The sequence below is a fragment of the Aotus nancymaae genome, unplaced genomic scaffold (genome assembly GCF_030222135.1).
Source record: "Aotus nancymaae isolate 86718 unplaced genomic scaffold, 86718_ANA_hifiasm-v0.15.2.pri h1tg000029l, whole genome shotgun sequence".
NCBI classification, from domain to species: domain Eukaryota; kingdom Metazoa; phylum Chordata; class Mammalia; order Primates; family Aotidae; genus Aotus; species Aotus nancymaae.
The window spans coordinates 92,722,358-92,743,590 of NW_026988442.1; the positions used below are offsets into that span (position 1 = coordinate 92,722,358).

At 47.0% G+C, this 21,233-nt stretch overlaps 1 protein-coding gene across 2 annotated transcripts in view; it reads left to right on the top strand.

The window, feature by feature from the left end:
- Positions 1-21,233, top strand: part of MYO7B (myosin VIIB) — a 98,051-nt gene that overhangs the window by 45,504 nt on the left and 31,314 nt on the right. For both annotated transcript variants that reach the window (XM_012462319.3, XM_064382863.1), the window contains exons 14-19: positions 160-295; positions 5,043-5,206; positions 5,918-6,055; positions 8,911-9,063; positions 9,666-9,764; positions 12,550-12,644. In XM_012462319.3, the coding sequence (XP_012317742.2) occupies positions 160-295; positions 5,043-5,206; positions 5,918-6,055; positions 8,911-9,063; positions 9,666-9,764; positions 12,550-12,644 (785 nt within the window). The remainder of the gene's footprint in view (positions 1-159; positions 296-5,042; positions 5,207-5,917; positions 6,056-8,910; positions 9,064-9,665; positions 9,765-12,549; positions 12,645-21,233) is intronic.

Here is a 21,233-nt window from a genome sequence, read left to right on the forward strand (position 1 = left end):
CAACAGGTCACTGACCCGGGCATTAGTCTCCTGTCCACACAGAGGCCCTCCATCATTCTGAGCCCAGATTTCTTTGCCTCCATAAGGAAGCCCCTGAGGCTGACCTCACCCTGGTTGGACTCTGGGACCTCAGCCCATAGGGTGTCTGGGTTCTTCCAGGGGACAGATCTCACCATGCTGCAAAAACTGAACAGCGTCCACACCAACAACAAGGCCTTCCTACAACCCAAGAACATCCACGATGCCAGATTTGGCGTTGCCCATTTCGCTGGCGAGGTGTACTACCAGGCAGAAGGTGAGTACAGCTCCTCTCACACCCCTTCCACATCTGGACCGGGTTCCAGGGAGACCAGGGAAAGAGGCTCAGAGGATGAGGCTATTCTGCAGCTCTAGCAGTGGGACAGAGGGATGAGTCGTGTGGCTTCTACTGGAGAGAGAAAATGGAATGTGCCAGGCACGTTTTGTTTTGGTAATAACTCTATCGAGATGTAATTCACACACCGTGTTATTCACCTATTTTAAGCGTACAACTTGACAGTAGTGTATTCAGAGTATATTCATGATTGCCACCATTTTGGAACTTTTTCACCACCCCCCAAAGAAACCCCTCATTAACGGTCACTCCCATTTCCCCCCAGCCCTGGTCGACAACAACTTTCTGTCTCTATGGATTTGCCTATTCTGAATGTTTACATGAATGGAGCCGTACAATATGTGGTCTTTTGTGGCTGGTTTCTGTCACTTAGCATCACGTGTCCGTGCTTCACGTCTTTCTATTGCGAAAAACTTTCCATTATCTGGAATGTTTGTTTATCTCGTCATCAGTTGATGGACATTTGGATTTTTTCCACTTTTTGCCTAGTATGAATAATACTGCTGTGAACACCCATGTACAAGTGTGTGGGCATATGTTTGCATTTCTCCTGGGTATCTACCTAGCAGCAGAATTGCTGTGTTGTATGGTAATTCTATCTCTACGTTTAACTGTTTGAGGAATCGCCAAACTGTTTTCCACAGCGGCTGTACCATTTTACATGCCCATCAGCAATGTATGAGGGCTCCAGTTCCACCACAGCTCCTGTCTGTCTTTTTTATCATAGCTGCCCTAGTGGGTTTGACGTCTCAGTGTGACTTGCATCTGCATTCCCCGATGGCTAATGGTGTCGATCACCTTTTCGCGTGCTTCCTGGCCATTTGCACGTCTTTTTGGGGGGATGTCTATTTAAACGCTCTGCCCGTGTTCTCACTGGGTTGTCTTTTTATTGTTGAGTTGTAAGAGTTCTTTGTATATTCTGGATACAAGTACCTAATATGAGATTCGTAAGTTATTTTCTCACCCTGCGAATTGTGCTTTCACCTGCTTGATGGTGTCCTTTGAGGCCCAAAAAGCTTTCATTTTTAAAAAGTCCAACTTACCTATTTTCCTTTCTTTGCTTGAGTCACATTTAAGAGTCCAGGGTCAAATACAAGGTCATGAAGATTTATCCCTGTGTTTTCTAAGAATTTTTTAGCGTTAGCTTTTACATTAGGTCTTTCACTCATTTTGAGTTAATTTTGGGATATGTTGAGAGGGGGTCAGGATGGTTTTGATTGAAGAAGTGAAGGCCTGGATTGGTCAACCTATGGGTGTGCTAAGAAAAACGAGAAGGGCAGCCATGTGCTGCTGTGGTCAGGAAAGCGGGGCGGCCAGAGGGTCACTCTCTGCGCCTGGTGTGGAGAAATGAGGGACAGGAATCTAGGGATGATTCTTGTGAGCAGAGGATGGTCATTTACTCAAAATAGGCGAGGCGTTGGGAGGCCAGGGAGAAAGGGAAAGGTGCCGTGGCTCCTTTATAGCTCCTGCCAGATCCTGGCTTAGGGCTCTTGGAAAAGGGAGAGGCCAGAGCCAATTGGACCTGCAGGTCCTTCAGAGAAGTTACTGAGCCCATCCTCAACCTCCATGGGGCAATTCAAGGCTGAGTTTGTTTTTGAAATGATAGGAAACTTATATAATGCTAAGATTAAGGTAGATTCTTTCTAGATTTTCTGGTTGCAAGATTCTAGCAATATTAAATAAAGCTAAGCCTTCTTTTTATTTTGGATATCCTGCTGTGCTGATGACCTTGGCTCCACTTACTCTGCCTGTTGGGAGACTGAACCCAGGAGTGTCTCAACCCTCCCCACCCCGAAAACATCCAAGGAGCTCCCTGCCCCTGGGGGGGTGCTCTGCCTGAGCCTCAGGGACTCAGAGTGTCGCTGAGTGTCTACTCCCCGCCCAGCACCCCGTGCAGCCCCCCTGGTGCTGCTCCCCTCACAGACGCCTGCAGGAAGAGGTGGGAAACAGGCTCCCTTCCCTCTCCCACCCATGACTCTGCCTCCCCAGATCCACAGCAGGCTGTGCAGGTGTGCACAGAGCATACCACTAAAAGCTGGGGAGACTTAAAGGGAGCAAAGTGGAAGAGGAAAGTCAGGGTTGTGCCCTTGAGGGTCGGTCCTTAGAGACCAAGTGGTGCAGCCCCTGGCCTCACGGAGCCCAGCCTTGAGGAGCAGGTGGTCTTCAGTGCCTTCTCAGCGTGATTCTGTCCCTACTGCAGGGCTAGGCCATTCTTACCCATGGCTGGACGGGAGACATGGAATCTTCTCACGCCCTGGAGCGACGCCTGTGTTAGTCACTAGGGCAGCAGTAACAAACACCACAGACTGAGTGGCTTAAACAACAGAAATTATTGTCTGAGTTCTAGAGGCTGGAATCCCAAGACAAGATGTTGGCAGGAATGATTGTCTCAGAGTTCTAGAGGCTGGAAGTCCAGGACAAGGTGTTGGCAGGAATGATTGTCAGAGTTCTAGAGGCTGGAAGTCCAAGACAAGGTGTTGGCAGGAATGATTGTCCAAGTTCTAGAGGCTGGAACCCCAAGACAAGATGTTGGCAGGAATGATTGTCTCAGAGTTCTAGAGGCTGGAAGTCCAAGACAAGGTGTTGGCAGGAATGATTGTCAGAGTTCTAGAGGCTAGAAGTCCAGGACAAGGTGTTGGCAGTAAGGATTGTCAGAGTTCTAGAGGCTGGACGTCCAGGACAAGGTGTTGGCAGGAATGATTGTCAGAGTTCTAGAGGCTGGAAGTCCAAGACAAGGTGTTGGCAGGAATGATTGTCTCAGAGTTCTAGAGGCTGGAAGTCCAGGACAAGGTGTTGGCAGGAATGATTGTCAGAGTTCTAGAGGCTGGACGTCCAGAACAAGGTGTTGGCAGGAATGATTGTCAGAGTTCTAGAGGCTGGAAGGCCAGGACAAGGTGTTGGCAGGAATGATTGTCAGAGTTCTAGAGGCTGGAAGGCCAGGACAAGGTGTTGGCAGGAATGATTGTCTGAGTTCTAGAGGCTGGAAGGCCAGGACAAGGTGTTGGCAGGAATGATTGTCTGAGTTCTAGAGGCTGGAAGTCCAGGACAAGGTGTTGGCAGGAAGGATTGTCAGAGTTCTAGAGGCTGGACGTCCAGGACAAGGTGTTGGCAGGAATGATTGTCAGAGTTCTAGAGGCTGGAAGTCCAAGACAAGGTGTTGGCAGGAATGATTGTCTCAGAGTTCTAGAGGCTGGAAGGCCAGGACAAGGTGTTGGCAGGAATGATTGTCAGAGTTCTAGAGGCTGGACGTCCAGAACAAGGTGTTGGCAGGAATGATTGTCAGAGTTCTAGAGGCTGGACGTCCAGGACAAGGTGTTGGCAGGAATGATTGTCAGAGTTCTAGAGGCTGGAAGGCCAGGACAAGGTGTTGGCAGGAATGATTGTCAGAGTTCTAGAGGCTGGACGTCCAGAACAAGGTGTTGGCAGGAATGATTGTCAGAGTTCTAGAGGCTGGAAGGCCAGGACAAGGTGTTGGCAGGAATGATTGTCAGAGTTCTAGAGGCTGGAAGGCCAGGACAAGGTGTTGGCAGGAATGATTGTCAGAGTTCTAGAGGCTGGAAGGCCAGGACAAGGTGTTGGCAGGAATGATTGTCAGAGTTCTAGAGGCTGGAAGGCCAGGACAAGGTGTTGGCAGGAATGATTGTCAGAGTTCTAGAGGCTGGAAGGCCAGGAAAAGGTGTTGGCAGGAATGATTGTCAGAGTTCTAGAGGCTGGAAGGCCAGGAAAAGGTGTTGGCAGGAATGATTGTCAGAGTTCTAGAGGCTGGAAGGCCAGGACAAGGTGTTGGCAGGAATGATTGTCTGAGTTCTAGAGGCTGGAAGTCCAAGACAAGGTGTTGGCAGGAAGGATTGTCTGAGTTCTAGAGGCTGGAAGTCCAGGACAAGGTGTTGGCAGGAAGGATTGTCTGAGTTCTAGAGGCTGGACGTCCAGGACAAGGTGTTGGCAGGAAGGATTGTCTGAGTTCTAGAGGCTGGAAGTCCAGGACAAGGTGTTGGCAGGAAGGATTGTCTGAGTTCTAGAGGCTGGAAGTCCAGGACAAGGTGTTGGCAGGTTTGAGCCCTTCCAAGGCGTCTCTCCTTTGTGTGCAGATGGCCGACTTTTCCCTGTGTCCTCACATGACCTTCCTTCCCTCTGTGTGTCTGTGTCCTTGTCTCCCCTTCTTATAATGACACTAGTCACACTGGATTAGGCCCATCCTAATAACCTCATTTTACTTTAATCCCCTCTTTAAAGGCCCTGTGACTGCACACAGTCATGTTCTGATGTATAGGGTGTTAGGACACCAAAATATGAATTTAGGGGACACAATTTAGCCCATGACACTGCCCATCTCCTATTTCTGAAGGCTTCATCAGCTTTCAGCCTGAAGGAGCCTTAGCTCTAGCAGGACCTGCCCAGAGGCAGAAGGATGGTGGCAGCTTAGATGAGGGGGTTGGAGTGGGAATGGGAAGTTGGGGGGTCCAGACTTTAGGTGGGAGAAGGGACTTCTTTGTGTGGGTCGATGGTGGTTGCCATGCCTGGGTGGAGGGGTGGAGAGCATGGCCTTAGTGGGGCTGTTGTGGGAGGGCTCCTCCAGGCATCCAGTGTTCCCCTACTCTGCCCTCTTCTTCCCCACGGGTGGGCAGAGATGGCTGAGCTGGGATGCTGGGTCGGCCCTGTGTCCCCACAGGCTTCCTGGAGAAGAACCGAGACGTGCTGAGCACAGATATCCTCACCTTGGTGTACTCCTCCAAAAACAAGTTTCTGAGGGAAATATTCAACCTGGAGTTAGCAGAGACCAGGCTGGGCCACGGGACCATCCGCCAGGCAAAGGCAGGAAATCATCTCTTCAAGGTGGGCTCCCAGGCACCCTCCTGGGTCTCTCACCCCTGAGGGCCACAGGACCAGACAGACATGTACAGGAATGACCATTTTACTCACTTCTGGGTCCCAGCATGCAGTAAGCACTTGATAAACCTGCAATGGATAGATGGATGGATGGATGGTGGGTGAGTGAGTGGATGGATGGATGGATGGGTGAGTGGATGGGTAAATTGACAGGTAAATTGGTGGTTGGGTGGATAGGTGGGTGAGTGGGTAGATGGGTGGTGGGTGGGTGGATGGATGGATGGATAATAGATGGGTGAATGGGTGGGTGGGTGGTTGGGTGGATGGTTGGGTGGATGGGTGAATGGGTGGGTGGCTGTGTGGATGGGTGAGTGGATGGCTGGGTGGGTGGATGGGTAAATGGATGAATGAATGGGTGGGAGGGTGGATGGGTGGATGGGTGTGTGGGTGTGTGGATGGCTGGGTGGATGGATGGGTGTGTGGGTGTGTGGATGGCTGGGTGGATGGATGGGTGTGTGGTGTGTGGATGGCTGGGTGGATGGATGGGTGTGTGGTGTGTGGATGGCTGGGTGGATGGATGGGTGGGTGGGTTCTTGGATAGGTGGATGCCCCACCCTACCTGCAGGACCATGGCAGCTGCCCTTGTTGGGCTACGAGGGCAGCTGTCCCAGGATATGGCTGCTGAGGCCCACTTGTGCTCTGTGCTTCTATCCACAGTCTGCAGACTCAACCAAGCGGCCCTCCACCTTGGCAGGCCAGTTCAAACAGTCTCTGGACCAGCTGATGAAAATTCTGACAAAATGCCAGCCTTACTTCATCCGCTGCATCAAACCCAATGAGTATAAGAAGCCACTGGTAATGACAGGAGGCTGGGGCACAGCAAAGGAGGGGGGACGATGAGGGTGACGGCCTCTAGGGTTGTGGTCACTCCTTCTACCAGGGCCTGGCTAGTGTTAGGGCTGTTACTGCCCCTACCTTACAGATAAGTACACTGGGGTAAGGTGACCAGTCTAGGTCATGTGAAGGTCAGTGACCTGCAGGGCTTTGGATTGCCCAGGCCTCTGTTCCCTTAGCCCCGCCACACGTCTTCTGTGTGTGCTTGGCCTGGCTGTTTGCTGCTGGGAGCCTCGGTTTTCTCTTCTGTAAAGCCAGAATTGCCCCCCCTGCAGGAATGCACTGAGGGTTGGACGTGAGGTTTGCAGCACATGTCCCATGTGCAAACCACACTCAACGAAGGCAGCAACCAGTACTAGGACTCCAGAAGCTGACACCACTCCTTTCCCCAAGCCCTGCAGAGAGCAAGCTTTACCTGATATGAGATGGTGAGGGGGTGAGAGCCCACTCCCCACCCCAAGGGAGTCCCTGCTCCAAGGGCTGGGGTGTCCCACCCAGAGGCTGCAAATGCAGGGATTCCCCAAACTGGGAGACATCAGCTGAAACGATATAAAATCGTTCAAGAAACAATTCATAAGGGAATAATTACATGAAATTAAAAGCCTTTTAGGAAAAAAATAAAACTATGTGAAATTGAGTTTGATCTGGGTGCAGTAGCTCACTCCTGTAACCCCAGCACTTTGGGAGGCTGAGGCAGGAGGATTACTTGAAGCCAGCTTGGGCAACAAAGCAAGACCCTATCTCTGCAAAAAAATTAAAAGTACAAAATTTAGCTAGGCATGGTAGTGTGTGCCTGTAGTCTCAGCTACTCAAGAGGCTGAGGGAGAAGGATCAGTTGAGCCCAGGAGGTCAAGGCTGCAGTGAGCTATGATCATATCACTGCACTCCAGCCTAGGTGACAGAGCAAGACCCTGTCTCTAAAAAAATAAAATGAGGCTTGCCTCATGAAATCTAGGCTGTATCTTCCTTGTAGGCACAATAGGCAGATGTGAGATTACCTATCTTGTTCCTTAACTGCTGGGAGAAGTAGCTGTGCCTCCAGAGACCCTTGGCTCATACCCGCCCTGCCTACCTTGGGAGCTGCAGAACAGGCAGGCAGGGCTGAGGCTGCAGCTCAGGGTTGAGAGTGCCTCTGGCTGGGACATCCCTCATCGGTGGCAGCTGCCCTGCTGTGTGGCGTGTAGGGGAAGCCCAGACAGGCTCAAGGTTCAAACCCAGGCTCAGCCCCTGAGAAGCACGACCCTACACCTCAGGCACCTCACCTTTAAGTTGGAGCCAATCACCCCCACCCCCAGGTAGGACTGTTGTAAAGACTCAGTGAGAAAAGCCAGGTCCATAGGAAATCATCAGTGAAGTGCAGCTAAACACTTACCCGAGGCTAAGCACAGTGTGGCCCGGACCCCGCCAGCAGTTGGCGCTGTGGGCCCGCAGGTGGGGTAACGGTGCCTGGAGGTGGGCTTGCCCGATCAGAGGGCATTTCCCAGGGTCCCTCAGAGACTCCTGGCTTGTAGGTGGAAGGGGGCTCTCTAGAATCCAAGCCATAGCAGAGTCTTGGGACCCCTGCTGAAGCCTGACACCCCAGGGAAGGACATCATGCCATTTCTCTGCGGGCCGCACTCTCCTCCAAGCAAAAGATGGCTCAGCTCCCTGGGGCCAAGGGCCCCTCCAGGTCTCGCTCTGACCTCTATCTCCAGGGAGTGAGAAACTAAGCTGATGAGGATATTTTCTGCCTCTAAGTAGATTTGTTGTTTCATTTCACTCTTGTGGGGGAGGCGCCATGACGCTGCAAGTGCCTCCGGGGCTGCTTTCCAACCTGACCTATGCAGGCAAGGGGCGCTGAAAAACATTTTAAACTGGGCTGGGCGTAATCCCAGCACTTTGGGAGGCCAAGGCAGGTGGATCATTTGAGTGCGGAGTTCAGGACCAGCCTGGCTAACATGGTGAAACTCCATGTCTAACTAAAAATATAAAAATTAGCCGGGCATGGTGGCACACACCTGTAATCCCAGCTACCCGGGAGGCTGAGGCAGGAGAATCGCTTGAACCTGGGAGGCAAAGGTTGCAGTGAGCCAAGATCGCACCACAGCACTCCAGCCTGGGTGACAGAGCAAGATTCTGTCTCAAAAAAATGAAATTAAATTTTAAAAAAAAAGCATTTTAAACTGGGCATGTGCAGAGGATATTTACATTCACAGTGCTTCAGGTAGTTGAGAGTGATAGGAGTATTGTGTTTCTGTGGGTGCCACAGTTTCCATGCTATCAACTTTCGGCTCTTTGACAACACTTTACGGGTTTTTCAGCTACTTGCACTACTGTCTTCAAAATGTAGCCTTGGCTGGGCGCAGTGGCTCACGCCTGTAATCTCAGCACTTTGGGAGGCCAGTGAGGGGGCAGATCACGAGGTCAGGAGATCGAGACCATCCTGGCCAACACAGTGAAACTCCGTCTCTACTAAAAGTGCAAAAAATTAGCCGGGCGCGGTGGCACGCACCTACTCGGGAGGCTGAGGCAGGAGAATCACGTGAACTCGGGAGGTGGAGGGTGCAGTGAGCCAAGATTGCGCCACTGCACTCCAGCCTGGGCGACAGAGCCAGACTCCATCTCAAAGGAAAAAAAAAGGTCGCCTTACTGAAGTCGCATTTGTTTATTTCTTCCATCTCTGGAGGACAGTGGGGGCGGGCGGGGAGAGGGGGTGGACACGCTGACCCTGGCTGTGTGCCTGTGCCCCATGGTGGGGTGCCGGGAAGGCGGGTGCTGGAGAGAAGTGCCGGGAAAGGGGGGCTTGCGCTGGGTCAGCGCCCCGCGTCCACCCACAGCTGTTCGACCGGGAGCTGTGCCTGCGGCAGCTGCGATACTCAGGGATGATGGAGACCGTGCGCATCCGCAAGTCGGGCTTCCCCATCCGCTACACGTTCCAGGAGTTCTCACAGAGGTTCGGGGTGCTGCTGCCCAGCGCCGTGCGGATGCAGGTCAGCGCCGTCGGGGACGGCCACTCCGTCCATCCACGGCCTTCCCCTCCGCCTCGGGCACCTCCAGCCCCCCCGTACCGAGGGGGCCCTGCCGCTGCCCTCCCTAGCCCCAGCCTTGGGATGAGTCCGGTCCTTCCTGTCTCTCCTCCTCCCGCCCTGCCCTCTCCTCTCCCAGCACCACGGAAGTGAGGGGGCTTTCCCTGGGGTCTGGGTGAGCTGGTGGCCGCAGCGCTTCCTTCTGGAACATGTCTGTAGTTGTGCAGCAGACGCGTTCTCTCCTGCCCTGTCAGGGAGCCGAGGTGTGGCCAAAAAGCTACTGGGTCCCAAGGTTCTTCTTGTCCTGCCTGGAACCCTCAGCCACCCTGAGGCTGGATCTGACCTGGGCCGAGCATCTCATAGCACATGGAGGCCCCAGGCCCCCGGTTCCCCTCTCATCCCACCCCTGATTCGAGGTTCCCATTGTGCCTGTGGGGGCGGGGGGCGCAGCCCCTGATGGGGTGATGGAGGAGCCTGTGGGAGGAGGATGGAGACACCCACCCACAGAGAGCCTGCTGAGGGGTCTCTGCCCCACCTCCACTGACACCCCCGTTTGGTCTTGGCAGCTGCGAGACAAGTTCCGCCAGATGACCCTGGGCATCACTGACATGTGGCTGCAGACCGACAAAGACTGGAAAGTGGGGAAGACCAAAATTTTCCTGAAGGTGAGACCCGGAGGAACCGATGGTCAGGCCTCCCACTCCGTGTGGGCTGGTCAGCTCTTGCAGCAGGCCCGGGATCCATGGTCCATGCACCCTTTGCGCCGATGCCACTGGGCAGCAGCTCAGAGCGTGGTGCCCACCCTCAGAGCATCCCTGGTTGTAGAAAGTCATGCTAGGGGACAATGAGGTGCTGGTGGGAGGACTAGGAGGGCCAGCCCAGCCTGTGCAAGCCCAGGAGCTTCTCAGAGGGGCGCCTAGGGCAAGGCCTGAGGGTGCAGAGGAGGCACCTTCCAGCCACGGGGCAGAACCCAGGGGCTCAGGGCGGTCTGCCAGCATCCTGAGACCTGGCCTCCGTCATTCTGGGAGCCATAGCCTGCCGGCTATGAGGTTGGAGAGGCCCAGCCACTCCGGAGCCCGGAGGGTTGCTGCTTTAGTGGAACCGTGCGGTGTGTCAATTCCCCACAAAGTGACTCGTCCTTAGCGAGGAGCTTGTGTGAGCATCACCACCACCACCTGCCTCCCCGCAAACGCACAGGGAGCTAAAGTCACACAGAGGAAGCTTCGGGGTCCTCCAGAACTGCCATTTGGGTCAGAGCCACTGGGGAGGGAACCTCTCTCTCCCGTAGCCTCACAAGCCTCAGCGGGACAGCACAGTGAGAGGGAAGAGGAAGAGCTAGGAATAGAACCGGGTGACGCCTTGCCAGCTTTCCCAAGCCCCCAACTCATCCCTGCTGCCCCTTCCTCTTCCCTCATAGTGCCTGCCCACCTGCCCTCATGTGTCCTCAGAGGGACCTCCTGGCCCCAGCCCTCCAGTCGGCCTGTCTGTCCATCTGGCTGTGCGGTAGTCAGGCAGTGCTGCGGCTCAGAGGCTAAGACGGGCAGGAAGAAGCAGAGTGGCTTCCAATTTAGTTGAGGAAGCAAGGCCAGCAGAGGGACCATCTCAGGGCACTGTGGGTTAGTGGGTTAGTCATAAATGGCTCTTATTATTTTGAGGTATGTTCCTTCAATACCTAGTTTATTGAGAGTTGTTAACATAAAGAGATGTTGAATTTTATCGAAGGCCTTTTCTGCATCTATTGGGATAATCATGTGGATTTTGTCTTTAGATTTGTTTATGCGATGAAGTATGTTTTTTGATTTGTGTATGTTGAACCAGCCTTGCATCCTGGGGATAAAGCCAACTTGATCGTGGTGTATAAACTTTTTGATGTGCTGCTGTATTCAGTTTGCCAGTATTTTATTAAGAATTTTTGCATCAACGTTCATCGGGAATATCAGCCCGAAGTTTTCTTTTTTTGTTGTATCTCTGCCAGGTTTTGGTATCAGCATGATGCTGGCCTCATAGAATGAGTCGGGGAGGAGTCCCTCCTTTTCCACTGTTTGGAATAGTTTCAAAAGAAAGGGTATGAACTCCTCTTTGTACTTCCGGTAGAATTCAGCTATAAATCCATCTGGTCCTGGGCTCTTTTTGGTTGGTGGGCTGTTTATTATTGCCTCAATTTCAGAACTTGTTATTGGTCTATTCAGGAATTCAACTTCTTCCTGGCTCAGTCTTGGGAGGGTGTATGTGTCCAGGAATTTATCCACTTATACATTTTCTAGCTTATTTGCGTAGAGGTGTTTATGGTATTCTCTGATGGTTGTTTGTATTTCTGTGAGGTCAGTAGTGATATCCCCTTTATCATTTTTTATTGTGTCTGTTGGATTCTTCTGTCTTTTCTTCTTTTTTAGTCTAGCTAGTGGTCTATTTCATTAATTTTTTCAGAAAACCAGTCCCTGGATTCAATGACTTTTTGAAGAGTTTTCCGTGTCTCTGCTTCCAGTTCTGCTCTGATCTTGGTTACTTCTTGTCTTCTGCTAGTTTTGAAGTTTGTTTGCTCTTGGTTCTCTAGTTATTTTAGTTGTGATGTCAGGGTGTCGATTTGAGATATTTCAAGCTTTCTGATACGGGCATTTAGTGCTATAACTTTCCCTCTTAACACTGCGTTAGCTGTGTCCCAGAGATTCTGGTACGTTGTCTCTTTATTCTAATTGGTTTCAAAGAACTTCCTGATTTCATTATTTACCCAGGAGTCATTCAGGAGCAGGTTGTTCAATTTCCATGTAGTTGTGTGGTTTTAAGTGAGTTTCTTAATCTTGAGTTCTAATTTGATGGCACTGTTTGTTATGATTTCAGTTTTTTTGCATTTACTGAGGAGTGTTTTACTTCCAATTATGTGATCAGTTTTAGAGTAAGCGCCATGTGGACTGAGAAGAATGTATACTCTATTGTTTTGGGGTGGAGAGTTCTGTAGATATCTCTCAGGTCCACTTGATCCAGAGCTGAATTCAAGTCCTAAATATCTTTGTTAATTTTCTGTCTCAATAATCTGTCTGATATTGACAGTGGGATATTAAATTCCCCCATTATTATTGAGGGAAACATCTTTATATTGAAACAAGCATGGGGCTCTTACACAGTTGAATGCAAATATCACATAATTTTGGGAAATAAAACACAACTTCAGGAAAATTTTGTGACCCCTCTTGAATTCTTCAGAGCAGAAATGAAGGATGCCAGATTGAATTAGCAAGAAGAAAGACCTAACGTAAGAAATTCTTGGATTGGGCTGGATAGTTGCAGCTCCTGTCTTAGCCACATCAAGGTCACTTTGAGGGTCCCCTTCTCTGACCTGCCTTCCTGGGAGAAGTCTGAGAAATGCTACCTTTGGGAGACAGAGCCCTAGCCCCAGGCAAGGGCTGTGGAGTGAGGGTGGGCAGCCCAGTGATGGTATCTCTCCCATTCCAGGATCATCAGGACACTCTGCTGGAGGTACAGAGAAGCCAGCTACTGGACAGAGCAGCCCTCCGCATCCAGAGAGTCCTGCGGGGCTACAGACACAGGTGCCCCCCCATCCCACCCAGCCCACTCCTGCCCACAGTGTCCCCACGCAGGCCTGCAGGCCACAACCAGGATCATGTGTTCCTACTGGGCCCTCCCTGGGGTTACTGAGATCTTCCAGTGTCTTCCAATTAGGGACACTACAGCCTGTATTGGCCAGAGAATTTAGATACATTATTGGAATGTTTGGAAAAAACAAAAAGCACTTCATATGCAGGAGACAGGAGCCAAATGAAGGGTCAGCCCTGCTCTCAACCAGGATTTGACATTCCACTTCAATTATGTCAAAGCATATGGGTTTGGGTTGTGAGGCAGTTTGCTTTTGGAGGGGAAAAAAAAAACCCTGGCTTTGCCTCGATTCCCTGGCCAGTAAGAGGATACCACCTGAGTTGCAATCCAGGATCGGTGGATCAGCAGCGCTGCTCCCTCGTCCCACCCTCATCTGGGTTGCTGAGCCACCATAAAAATGGCTGGAAACCCAGGCTTGAGAAAGTGGGAGAAGACAGCCAGCCCCGGAAATAGAGAATGAGGCCACAGACAGCAGGGCAGGGGGCAGGGAGCTGGGGCCCATAGCTGGAGAGGCAGCTCTGCTGCTGGGAAGCAGGAGGCCTGCTCGGGGCCAGGCCCTGTGCTGCCGATCTCAGGACAACAGGCCACATCTGACCAAGCAGGCCCACGTGGTCAGAGGCCACGCAGGCTGGCCACCCTGACTCCCGATATTTTAAATTAAACTTTTTGTTTTCGGATTGTTGTAGATTTCCATGCAATCGTAAGGAACAATACAGAAAGATCACCATATACTCTTCACCCATTTCCCCCAGTAAAAACATCTTACCCCCAGGATTCATTCTGGGGCCTCGTTTAGCCACATCCCCTCCCTCACACCTGCCCCCAGCCCTGCTTAACCCCCGCAACCTCTAATCTGTTCTCCATTTCTAGAATGTTGCCATTGCACAAATGTTATATACATGAAATTATAAAACATGCAGCCTGGGGTGGGCTTTTTTCACTCAGCATGTTTCTCTGGAGATTCATCCAGGTTATTGCTTGCATCTATAATATGTATATGTTTATATATATATATATAAACACATCTGTAACATGTTTAAAAAGATAAAATTTTTGCCATTGCAAAAATGTTATATATAACCAACCAGGGTGGAGTACAGTGGCACAATCTCGGCTCACTGCAACCTCCGCCTCCCGGGCTCAAGCTATCCTCCCACTTCAGCCTCCAAAGTAGCTGGATCTAGAGGTGCCCACCTCAACACCTGGCTAATTTTTGTATTTTTTTGTAGAGACAGGGTTTCATCATGTTACCCAGGCTGGTCTCAAACTCCTGCCCATTTTGAATTAATTTTTGTATAGATCGTGACACTTAGGTCAAGGTTCTTTTAAATTTTTTTTCCTATGGATGTTGCTCCGGCATTATTCACAAAAAAATCTATCCTTCCATCAATGAATTGCTTTTACATCTTTATCAAAACCTAGTGGCGTGGGTCTATTTCTAGGTTATCTCTCCCGTTCCTTTGACCACTGAATCTGTCTCTCCATAGTGCTACAGCATCTTGTTTATTGTAGTTATACAATAAGTCTTAAAGCGGTGTCAACTAATTCTTCCCACTTTGCTTCTTCAAGCATGTTTTACTTATTCTAGCTCCTTTGCATTTCCATGTACATATAAAAATAATCTTGTATATATCTACAAAAAAAAGCCTTGCTGGGATTTTTGATAGTAATAGGCTTGTATAGCAATATGAGAATTAACATCTCTACGAAATCCATCTTCCAATCCATGAACATGGTATGTAGCTCCATTTATTTAGATCTTACTTGATTTCATGCATTCATGTTTTGTAGTTTTTAGCACACAAACCCTGTACATGTTTTATCAGATTTACATGTATTTTTTAGCCATTATAAATGGTACTGTATTTTTCATTTTGACATTGGCATATTCGTTGCTAGCAAATAGAAATATGTTGAATTTTTGTGTGTTGACTTCACATCCTGCAGGTCTGCTGAACTGACTTTTTATAAATTCCTTAGAATTTTCTATGTAGATCATCCTGTCACCTACAAATAGGGACAACTTTCTTTCTTTCTTTCTAATCCCTGTGCCTTTTATTTCCTTTTCCTGTCTACTGCAGTGGCCAGAATATCCAGTATTACTAGAGTGGTGAGAGCAGATATCTTTGCTTTGTCCTTTATCTTAGGGGGAAAGCACTCAGACTCTAACCATTAAATATAATGTTAGCTGTAGGTTTTTCATAGATGCCCTTTCTCAAGTCGAGAAAGCGTCCCATATTCCTAGTTTTCTGGGAGGTTTTTATCATGAACAAGTGTTGAATATAGAATTTTTTTCTGCATCAGTTGATAATGATATGAGATTTTTCTTCTTTAGCTATTTAATGTGTGGGTTACATTTACTGATTTTTAACTATCAAATCGGCTTTGCATCCCTGGAGGATACTCCACTTGGTCATAGCATATAATTCTTTTTTATGTTGCTGAATGCTGTTTGTTAATGTTTCATTAAGGATTTTTACATCTATATTCATGAGGTCTGAGGATTTTTTTTTCTTTTGTCTTGTCTGGTTTTGGTATCAGAGTAGCACTGGCTTCATAAAATGAATTAGGAAGTGTTTCTTCCTCTTCTGTTTTCTGGAAGAAATTGTGTAGAACTGATATGAATTTTTCTTTAACTATTTGGCAGAAATCTCCAGTGAAAACATCTGGGCCTGGGAATTTTTTTACAGGGAGTTTTTAAATTATAAATTCAATTTATTTGATAGTTACAGGAATGATTCAAATTATCCATTTCATATTGAGTGAGTTGTGGTAATTTGTGCTGAGGAATTGACCCATGTTATCTAAGCAGTCAAATGTATGCATGTCAATTTGTTCATAGTATTACCTTATTTTCTTCTTGATACGTGCAGACTCTGTAGTGATATCCCTTGTTTCATTCCTGATAGTGGCCATTTCTGTCTTCCCCATTTTTTCTTTGTCAATCTTGCTAAAGATTTGTCAACTTTCTTGTCCTGGCCTGGCATGGTGGCTCACACCTGTAATCCCAGCACTTTGGAGGCCAAGGCGGGCAGATCACTTGAGGTCAGGAGTTTGAGACCAGCCTAACCAACATGGTGAAACCCCATCTCCACTAAAAATACAAAGATTAGCCAGGTGTGGTGGCAGGCACCTGTAATCCCAGCTACTTGGGAGGCTGAGGCAGGAGAATCGCTTGAACCTGGGAGGCAGAGATTGTGGTGACCTGAGATTGTCCATTGCACTCCAGCCTGGGCAACAAGAGTGAGAGCCTGTCTCAAAAAAAATAATCATAATTATTGTCCTCTTCAAAGAACCAGGCTTTGGTTTCATTACTTCTTTTCTAATTATTTATTTTTAACTTCCTTAATTTCTGCTCTTTCATTATTTCTGTCCTTCCAACTTTGGGTGTATTTTACCCTTCTTCTTCTAGACTCTTGAGCAGGACATTAGATTATTAATTCAAGGTCTTTCCTCTTTTCTAATGTGGAGTGATATAAATCTCTCAGCACTGCTTTAGCTGTGTTTCACAAATGTTTACATGTTATACTTTCATTTAGTTCATTCAATTTCATTCACTCAGAAAAAATTTTTAATTTTCCTTGAAATTTCCTCTGTAAAAATTTACAAGTATGTTGTTTAGTTTTCAAGTGTTTAGAGATTTTCCTGTTATCATTTTGTCATTGACTTCTAGTTTGATTTCACTATGGCAAGAGACACACCCTGTGTGAATTGAATTCTATTAAACACGTTGAAGTTTCCTTTATGGCCCAGGATACATCCTTTCTTGGTATATATTCTAAGGGCACTTGGAAAGAATATATTTTTTGCTGTTATTTGGTGGCATGCTCTGAAAAATGTCAGTTAGATCTTGTTGTTGATAGTGGTGTTGAAGTCTATATTATTGCTGATTTTCTGTCTATGTGTTTTATCAATTGTTGAGAGAGTCTCTAGTTATAATTGTGGATTTGCCTTTTCCGTTTCAGTTTTATCATTTTTGCCTCACGTATTTTGCAGCTTTGTTTGGTGAATACACAGTTAGGATTGCTATGTCTTGGTGGATGTGCTTTTTATTATCATGTAATATCCTCTGTCTCTGGTTATTTCTTTTGCTCTGAAGTCTACTTTATCTGGTATTAATATAGCCACTCCTGTTTTGATTACTACTTACATGATCTGTATTTTTCATTGTTTTGCTTTCAGCCTACCTATATATGTTAAGTGAGTTTCTCATAGATGGTATGTAATTGGGTCATGTTTTTCAGTCCATTCTGCCAGTCTCTGTCTTGTCATTAGCATACACTAAATTCTCCCTTAACATCGTCAATAGATTGTTGGAAACTATGGCTTTCTAAGAATGTAAAGCAGGTACTCAAATATCATTTTCCCCTTCAATGTGGTTTCATTATACTGTTGATGAGAAAACAATTGGTTTCATTACATATAATTACACTCAAAGCCTCAGTTTCCAAGAAGATATCAATAACATTAAGTGAGGACTTACTGTATTTACACCTTTTGCATTTAATGTAATTATTCATGTTAGAGCTCTAGTCTTCCATTTTATTTTTTGTTTTCTATTTTTTCCTCTCTCCTTTACATTTTTATGTTTTCTTTTTTCTGCCTTTCTATGGCTTATTTAAAATTTTTTAAGAATTCCATTTTGATTTATCTGCAATGTGTTAGAGTATATATCTTTTTTATAGCTTTCTAAAGTGGTTGTGTTAGGTATCACATTATACATATACACACAGAGAGAAAGCACCTACTGGTGTTGTCATTTTACCACTTCCAGTGAAGTACAGAAATTTTACCCCCATTTATGTCCATTTACCTTCTTTCATATGTAATATAATTTTATTAAATATCTTCTCTACATACATTTAGAATGTGTTGGTCAGGCACAGTAGCTCATACCTGTAATCCCAGCATTTTGAGAGGCCAGGGCAAGAGGATCACTTGAGGCCAGGAGTTCAAAACCAGCCTTGTCAACATAGTGAGACCTCGTCTCTACAAAATAAAAATAAAAAATTATCTGGGCATGGTGTTGCATGCCTGTAGTCCCAGCTATTTGGGAGGCTGTGGTAGGAGGATCTTTGAGGCCAGGAGTTCAAAATTATGGTGAGCACTGATGGCGCCACTGCACTCCAGCCTGGATGACAGAGTGAGACCCTGTCTCCAAAAAAGAAAACAAAGAAAGGAAGAAAAACCCAACAACACTTTCTTTGCTCATCTATAAGAAGCAACTTCTGACTGGACGAGGTGGCTCATGCCTGTAAACCCAGCACTGTGGGACACAGGCAGGTGGATTACTTTAGCCCAGGAGTTTGAGACCAGCCTGAGCCACATGACAAAACCTCATCTAGATCTACTAAAAATACAAAAAGTTAGCCAGGCATGGTGGTGTGTGCCTGTAGTCCCAGCTACTCAGGAGGCTGAGGTGGAAGGATTACTTGAGCCTGGGAGGTGAAGATTGCCGTGAGCTGAGATCACACCACTGCACTCCAGCCTGGGCAACAGAGTGAGACCTTGTCTCAAAACAAAACAAAACAAAACAAAACAAAACAAAAAACAACCTCCTTATCCATCCAAGTTTTATCATGAGATTGCAGCAAATCAGTCACATCTTCAGGCTCCACTTTTTTTTTTTTTTTTTTTTTGAGACAGAGTCTCACTCTGTTGCCAGGTGCCAGGCTGGAGTGCAGTGGCACGATCTCAGCTCACTGCGACCTCCACCTCCCAGGTTCAAGCAATTCTCCTGCCTGAGCCTACCAAGTAGCTGGGACTACAGGTGCATGCCACCACACTCGGCTAATTTTTGTATTTTTAGTGGAGACGAGGTTTCACCATGTTGGCCAGGATGGTCTCAATCTCTTGACCTCGCGATCCGCCCGCCTGGGCCTCCCAAAGTGCTGGGATTACAGGCGTGAGCCACCGCACCCAGCCCAGGCTCCACTTCTAATTCTAGTTCTCTTGCTGTTCCCACTACATATGCTGTTTCTTCCTCCACCGAAGTTTTAACCCCTCAAAGACATTCATGAAGATTGGAATCAACTTCTAAATTCCTGTTAATGTTGATATTTTGACCTTCTTTCCTGAATCATGAATGTTCTTAGTGGCATCTAGAATGGTAAAACCTTTCCAGAAGGTTTTCAATGACTTTATCTAGATCTGTTAGAGGAATTACTATCTATAACAGCTATAGCATTATGGCATTTATTTTTTTAAATAAGACTTGACAGTCCAAATTACTCTTTGATCTATGAGCTACAGGATGGATGTTTTGTTCACAAGCATAAAAACATTAATCTCCTTGTACGTCTTCATCAGAGTTCTTGGGTAGCCAGGTGCATTGTCAATAAGCAGTAGTATTTTGAAAGAAATCTTTTTTTTCTGAGCAATAGGTCCCAATGGTGGCCTTAAAATATTCAGTAAACCACGCTATAAATAGGTATGCTGTCATCCAGGCTTTGTTGCTTCCTTTCTAGATTACAGGCAGAGTAGCTTTAACATGATTGTTAAGGGCCCTGGGATTTTTCAGAGTGGTAAATTAGCATTGGCTTCAGCTTAAAGTCACCAGCTTCATAAGCTGCTAATAAGAAAGCCTATCCTTAAAAGATTTGAAGCCAGGCATTGACCTCTCTCTACCTGTAGAAGTCCTGGTGGCATCTTCTCCCAATATAAGGCTGTTTTGTGTACACTGAAAATCTGTTGTTTAGTGCAGCCACATTCGTCAATGACCCTAGCTATTTCCTTTGGGTAACTTGCTGCAGCTTCTCCATCAGCACTTGCTGCTTCACCTTGCACTTTTATGTTATAGAGATGGCTTCTTTCCTTAAACCTCATGACCCAAACTTTGATAGCTTTTTTGTAAAATATATGCATTTTATTGCACTTTATGTTCTGGGGTACATGTGCAGATCATGCAGGACTGTTGCATAGGTACATACATGGCAGTGTGGTTTGCTGCCTCCATCCCCCCGTCACCTATATCTGGCATTCCTCCCCATGTTATCCCTCCCCAACCTCCCTACCCACCGCTGTCCCTCCCCTATTCCCCCCAACAGACCCCAGTATGTGATGCTCCCCTCCCTGTGTCCATGTGTTCTCTTTGTTCAATACCCACTTATGAGTGAGAACATGCAGTGTTTGATTTTCTGTTCTTGTGTCAGTTTGCTGAGAATGATGGTTTCCAGATTCATCGATGTCCCTACAAAGGACACAAACTCATCATTTTTTATGGCTGCATAGTATTCCATGGTGTATATGTGCCACATTTTCCTTGTCCAGTCTATCGTGGATGGGCATTTGGGTTGGTTCCAGGTCTTTGCTATTGTAAACAGTGTCGCAGCAAACATACATGTGCATATGTCTTTATAATAGAATGATTTATAATCCTTTGATATATACCCAGTAATGGGATTGCTGGGTCAAACGGAATTTCTATTTCTAGGTCCTTGAGGAATCGCCACAGTGTCTTCCACCATGGTTGAACTAATTTATACTCCCACCAACAGTGTAAAAGTGTTCCTATTTCTCCACATCCTCTCCAGCATCTGTTGTCTCCAGATTTTTTAGTGATCACCATTCTAACTGGTGTGAGATGGTATCTCAATGTGGTTTTGATTTGCATTTCTCTAATGACCAGTGATGATGAGCATTTTTTCATGTGTTTGTGGCCTCATGTATGTCTTCTTTTGAAAAGTGTCTGTTCATGTCCTTTGCCCACTTTTGAATGGGTTTTTTTGCTTGTTTCTTGTAAATCTGTTTTAGTTCTTTGTAGATTCTGGATATTAGCCCTTTGTCAGATGGGTAGATTGCAAAAATTTTTTCCCATTCTGTTGGTTGCCAGTTCAAGCTAATGATTGTTTCTTTTGCTGTACAGAAGCTCTGGAGTCTAATTAGATCCCATTTGTCTATTTTGGCTTTTGTTGCCATTGCTTTTGGTGCTTTAGTCATAAAGTTCTTGCCTGTGCCTATGTCCTGAATGGTTTTGCCTAGGTTTTCTTCTAGGGTTTTTATGGTGTTAGGTCTTATGTTTTAAGTCTTTAATCCATCTGGAGTTAGTTTTAGTATAAGGTTTCAGGAAGGGATCCAGTTTCTGCTTTCTGCACATGGCTAGCCAGTTTTGCCAACACCATTTATTAAACAGGTAATCCTTTCCCCGCTGCTTTTTTTAGTCAGGTTTGTCAAAGATCAGATGGTTGTAGATGTGTGGAGTTGCCTCCAAGGCCTCTGTTCTGTTCCATTGGTCTATATCTCTGTTTTGTTACCAGTACCATGCTGTTTTGAGGAGTTGTGATCCCTTGGAGGAGGAGAGGTGTTCTGGTTTTGGGTGTTTTCATCCTTTTTGCGCTGGTTTCTTCCTATCTTTGTGGATTTATTTACCTGTGGTCTTTGTAGTTGGTGACTTTCGGATGGGGTCTCTGAGTGGACATCCTTTTTGTTAATGTTCAAGTTATTTCTTTCTGTTTTTTAGTTTTCCTTCTAACAGTCAGGCCCCTCTGCTGTAGGACTGCTGGAGGTCCACTCCAGACCCTGCT